We start from the raw sequence: 5,776 nt of genomic DNA on the forward strand, positions 1-5,776 counted from the left end.
GGGGTCTGATCAGAACCGGATCTGTCTGCTTCACTGATGTAATATCCCAATCCTTTCAATCGACAAGTTCCTGAAAAAAGTTGCCTCATTTATATCATGTTCCATACTTACATGAAAAAGGCACCAGTTATGCACTAGGGGGGTAGGAAACGAGTATTATGCTGTGCACATTGGATTCGCCCCCACGTCTTCTCCCCTCCACCAACTCCCACAATTTGCTCGCAAGTCATTACAACAGATTTCGATTAACTTTTATTGCTACGCAGTGAAAACGTGATGCTGCTTGACAACTGGCTGCATTGGCGAGGGAAGAAGTGGCGCAGTAATGGCCGATCTCAGGGAAAAAAACAAATCAAAGTAGGCGTAATTAATGGAAAATGGCGACGCGCTTGGATCAGGCTACCTGGGATGGATGAGGCGGAGTTGCCCAATGAAAAGCCATTATAGAGTGGCCGCTGTCCTGTTTAAAAGGGGTGTTGGGAGAAGGGCCGTCACTCCATCCAGCAGCCGAACTCTGCATCATATGACAGACGCGGAACCAACTTAAGGTCCCCCTCCCCCTCCAACCCCTCCCCACCCATTTATCCCTTAGGATTCTCTTATCTGTACTCCTTATTTATCTGCCATTCTGATTACCGCTATCACTGGCAACACCGCATCTGCCGACAGAGAGAGAGAGAGAGAGAGAAACAGACAGCAAGAGCGTTCAAAGGCGCTTTCTCCGTGGGAAATTTCTACCACAGAAGAAAACAAACTTCAATGTGATCGCAATAAAAAAAACTGTTTCAAGGACATCAAAAAAAGTTGCACGCGATTATTTGGCTCGATCGGTTTACTCGTCGCTTAGTTTTATTTTGCCACAAACAGACGAGAGAGAGAGAGAGAGAGAGGAGTTGGGAAGGGCGAATCGTTGAGCTGGATTGGTGATTTCATGGACTGGGCGTTCTGATCCTTTAGAAAACCACCGTAAACAGTGACAACATCAAGGCGCCTCTGAAGTTTCCTGCTGACCCGTGTGTGTGTGTGTGTGTGTGTGTTTGTGTGTGTGTGTGTGTGTGTGTGTCTGTGTTGTTGGGGTGGGTTAGGGGGTAAAAGATCTGTTTGTTTGTGCACCCCCACCCCCCGGCTTTTCAGGGGCATTGCTGCTGGATGCGGGTCCGCAGTTCCCGACCCTCGGGGTGGGTACCTTCGCCCGACACCACCACCACCACCACTCACCGCCGACATCTCCGACCGGGATCTGGCCATGTCTCAGAACACCTTCGTCGACTCGGCGCACATGGGCGCCTTCAAGCTGAACGCCGGAGTCCACCACGACCTTCCCGTCCGCCGCCCAGAGCTCGGCTTTCAGCGCCAGGCGGCGGCCGGCCCGGGATACGCGTCCGCCCTGGCCCCCCATGCCGCCCATGTCGGCTCCTACTCGGGCGCCGCTTTCAACTCCACGCGGGACTTCATCTTCCGCAGCCGAGGCTTCACCGATTCTAGCCCCGGCACTGGCCAGCACGGTATCTTCGGACCGAGCCCCGGCGGCTTGCATCACCCGCACTCAGACACCTCGGCACACATTCTGTTCCCCGGTATCCACGAACAAGGAGCATCGCACCCATCTCCCAAACGCGCACGTCCTCAACGGTCAGATGCGCTTGGGACTGGCGGGTGAAGTATTTGGGCGCTCGGACCAGTGTCCCAGGACTGACCCCTTCTCGGCCCGCCCAGGTACACCACCACCATCACAACTATGGACAGATGAATATGAACATGGGGATGAATATGGCAACACATCACGGCGCAGGAGCCTTCTTCCGATACATGCGGCAACCCATCAAGCAGGAACTCATCTGTAAGTGGGTCGACCCCGAGCAACTGACCAACCCCAAAAAGACCTGCAACAAAACCTTCAGCACTATGCACGAGCTGGTTCACCCACGTCTCGGTGGAAACATGTCGGCGGTCCGGAGCAGACTAATCACGTCTGCTTCTGGGAGGATTGCGCCCGGGAAGGCAAGCCCTTCAAAGCGAATACAAATGTGTGAACCACCTCAGGGTGCACACGGGCGAGAAGCCGTTCCCCTGCCCTTCCCTGGCTGCGGCAAAGTTTTTGCTCGGTCGGAGAACTTAAAGATCCACAAACGCACCCACACAGGTAAGCTCCAAACTTTCCGCCTCTCGCACAGAAACGCCCGGTTGGCGCTTCACGGTTAACGCGGTGAGAACGTATCCCTCGCTCGCTCTGCTCCAGTCAGGCATTTCTGCTTCAGCGGAGGGTGGTCTGAACCGCCGCAACAATGTGTCTTTTCCCAACAAAATAAATAACTTTAAAAAGGACTGAGATTCAAAATTTAAAATCGACTTTTTTTTAGGACTTTCTAACCCCATTTGAAAAAACCTCTCTTACTCCAAACGAGAACAATGCGAGCAATAGTTTTAATTTAAGAGATTTTTAAAAAATTGTGAAAGTTCAGTAAAATCGAGCGCCTTAAATTTTTCTTTGACACATTTTAAAAGTAAATCATTTCCGATCGCTTGGGATAAGAATCTAACGCTGATAACGTTTCTGCTTCTTTGGTCATTAGAAAAATGTTTCACAAATTCCGGGCATTGAGTTTCACGCAGAAGACAATTGAATTACAGGTCTCTGGCCTGTTAAAAATAGATGAAAATATTTTAAAATTTGCATTCTGATATTCGAGGATTTTGCCTTAGGCCAGAGATGTAAAATGTATAAAGGTATAACGGGTAGAAAGCTGAAAAGCCTTCCAGAGACGGCAGGTATGACTTGCAAATTATGTCGCATTGCATAATATTTCTCTCTAGCGTGTAGAATTATGTCATCAGTAGGGGCCTGTGTTTTGTACCATAAACTTTGAATATAGGTCAACACGCGATGTAAGGACAGGGAGTGCTTGTGTGTGAAACGGGCAGCTGAGAAATTCATCCATTCCCCACCCGCGCGCCATTCAGGATTTGCAATCATGCTTGTGTTTTCTAACTCGCTGGTTCTTCAAAAGGAGAAATAAACAAAAGCGGTAATTAATTAATAAGTTATTTAAAAAAAACATACACAATAATGACTTGATCCAGAGTGGTGGAAGGATGTAGGTCTTTTTGTTCGCTCGTGTACGATTAATCATATGTGCTAGACGGGTCTTTAGCTGGATTTCAACTGGGAAATTTATTTCCTTGGAATAGCTATCCTTCCGATTTCAAGGGCGGTTTGCATATCTCTCGAAAACGATTTAAATGCTAATAAATGTAATGTTGCATTGTCCCTCTGCGTTTAGCATTACTCCTGAGTGATTCACACCTTTTGGTTCCGCCGCCCGCTCAGGAATTGTAGATAAACAAAAGTTCAGAAGGATAATTTTCTACCCTAGATACAATGACCAATTTCAAAAAGTGTATTCCCCTTAAACGTGCCGAATTGATACAGGACTTTATAGAAAGATCTATCCATCATTATCAACGCGGTGGCGACAAATTGGGGAATATTTGGTTCATAACTCGGCTGGACCATTTTATTTGGTACAATTTATTTCAAGAATTCCTTCGGATCAATGAATTTAATACACATGTTAATTCTGAAAATCCAAATAGACTCTTTAATACAGTCTGCCACTGCGTAAATGCGATGAACAGCGTTTCCGCGTGTTACAATCAACTGGGAATCTTTTAATTGTGGCTTTACATTTGGAGAAAAGGACTCGAGCAACGTAAACCAAGTGTTCGCATACACACATCAATCACTCAAACCCAAAGGCAAATCATTTTTGTCAAGCGCATTTCCATACACAAGCCTTTCAAATTCACGATGTTTCATTTGAAATATTTGGGTGTAACTTGCTCGCAATTACAAAGTCAGGGCAGATATAAATACCGACGGTAAGTAATAAAATAAGCCAAGTGTTTAAGTCCAGGTGCTTTGCGCGGCGTGGAATATGGCGATCCTGGCGAGAGATGCAGTCGGTGTATGCCTAGCTTTACTTGACTTGATCCATTTCTTTCTGCTGTTTTCCGTGCAGGTGAAAAACCGTTTAAGTGCGAATTTGAAAGCTGTGACAGGCGTTCGCCAACAGCAGTGACAGGAAGAAGCACATGCATGTGCACACTTCAGATAAGCCCTATCTGTGCAAAATGTGTGACAAGTCCTACACACACCCCCAGCTCTCTGAGGAAACACATGAAGGTGATTACTTTTCAATATTTCACCGCTGAGCGATCAGTGTGGAAGCAAGGTAATGATATTGCTAGTTAACGTTTGCAATTGCTCTTCAGAAAGCACTGACTTTATTTCTCTCGTGCAGGTCCATGAATCATCTCAAGGTTCTGAGTCTTCACCGGCAGCTAGCTCGGCTACGAAAGTTCTACTCCGCCAGTCCTGGTATCACCGCTCTGCCGAACCCCAAACAGCAATACTTTATCCCCCGCCTCCACTGCCGTGCACACCAACGCCGGTATCTCTCCAACTTCAATGAATGGTACGTGTAAAATAAGACCAAAGGCCCCAAACGTGGGAGATCATCACCTGTGTCTAAACTTGAAAAACAGATCAAACAGCTTTTCTCTGCAGTCCACGTTAAAGGAACACAGAGACCGAAATAACACCCCCCCCCCCATACCAGCAATACCGAATTCCAGTGATTTTGCAGAAATGAAGATCAAATGTTATTTATGTCTCGCCGAACAAATATTTCGGCTACTTTTACAACTTTGTGCAAAAGAAGCTTTGCCTGTCAGCTGAACTGGATCCGGGATCCTTGAGACTGAGTATTCTTTCAACTATAGCTAGGGATTTCTTCCTTGTGATGACAAGGCTTTCTAGATTGGACAAAATGGAAGCACAATGGACAGAGAAACAATTCCTTGTTGGTTTTAATGCTGAAAGTTAAGTCGCCTTTTTCAAGGAGTGATTGTAAAATCTTCATCCAATCATATAGAATGGAAACTGTGCCAAAGTCAAGTTACAGTTCACAAATACACATAAAGAACACGATTAATGCTTGGAATGTATTTCTTCTGTTAGCTGAGTTTTATCTTGTGATGTTTTGTGCTTTGCAAGTTTAAATTGTGAAATACTATTTGGAAGATTGTGAAAAAGTCGTGCTGTTAATTTCTGTAACAACAATACCCATTCTGTAAATAGCCGCGTTACCATATTTATCCCAGTTGTAATTTAAATTATGGTATTAACTTGCTACAGATGAAACAATATTTATAAAGAATGTTTTCTTAACTATAAATATGTACAATTGTGAGTAAACATCAGATTGTTCCGATTGTTCTCGTTTTAATTCTAGATAAAGCAACGTTTCCCCCTTCTTGTGCGATGTCCTGAGACCATTAACAGCATACAAAGGTATAATAAAACGTGTTCAGGTGTATTCGCTGATATCGTTATTATTTTAGGCCCCGTTGATTCCTCGCTGCTTTGATCTGTGTCACATTTGTTGGAAGCTCAGTTCAGCCACTTTTCTGAATGCTGTTCGATGTCATTTCTAATCGGTTTGGGGGAAGTTGTCACTCTGAACCACCAATAGTTTCCTTAAAGTGCGTGGAAACACACAGAATGTCGCCCGGCTGGTTCAATTAAGAATGCCTTCAATATCTGAGGCAGATTTCATTTTCATCACCATTTTGTTTTACTTACCAAGTACTCGTTAGAGTAAATATTCAGGCACATTTTTACACAGCAGGGATTGGCGATTTAACGATTTATCGGATGTTTTATTTTGGACTTGGTCTAAACATGGTTATTGAAACAAGTTAGATAGTAATGTCA

The 5,776-nt window shown here is 45.1% G+C and overlaps 1 protein-coding gene across 1 annotated transcript; it reads left to right on the forward strand.

Annotated features, from left to right (window-relative positions):
• The first annotated feature begins 1,134 nt into the window (after window positions 1-1,134).
• Window positions 1,135-4,624, forward strand: LOC127575793 (zinc finger protein ZIC 2-like). The gene is given in 13 exon segments (XM_052025895.1): window positions 1,135-1,612; window positions 1,614-1,724; window positions 1,726-1,920; window positions 1,922-1,939; window positions 1,941-2,016; window positions 2,019-2,075; window positions 2,078-2,143; window positions 4,020-4,058; window positions 4,061-4,155; window positions 4,157-4,183; window positions 4,302-4,344; window positions 4,347-4,451; window positions 4,454-4,624. Coding segments are annotated over 13 exon segments (1,230 nt in total). The 5' UTR covers window positions 1,135-1,246; the 3' UTR covers window positions 4,486-4,624.
• The last annotated feature ends 1,152 nt before the right edge of the window (window positions 4,625-5,776 follow it).

This window comes from Pristis pectinata, chromosome 11, assembly GCF_009764475.1.
Source record: "Pristis pectinata isolate sPriPec2 chromosome 11, sPriPec2.1.pri, whole genome shotgun sequence".
NCBI lineage: Eukaryota > Metazoa > Chordata > Chondrichthyes > Rhinopristiformes > Pristidae > Pristis > Pristis pectinata.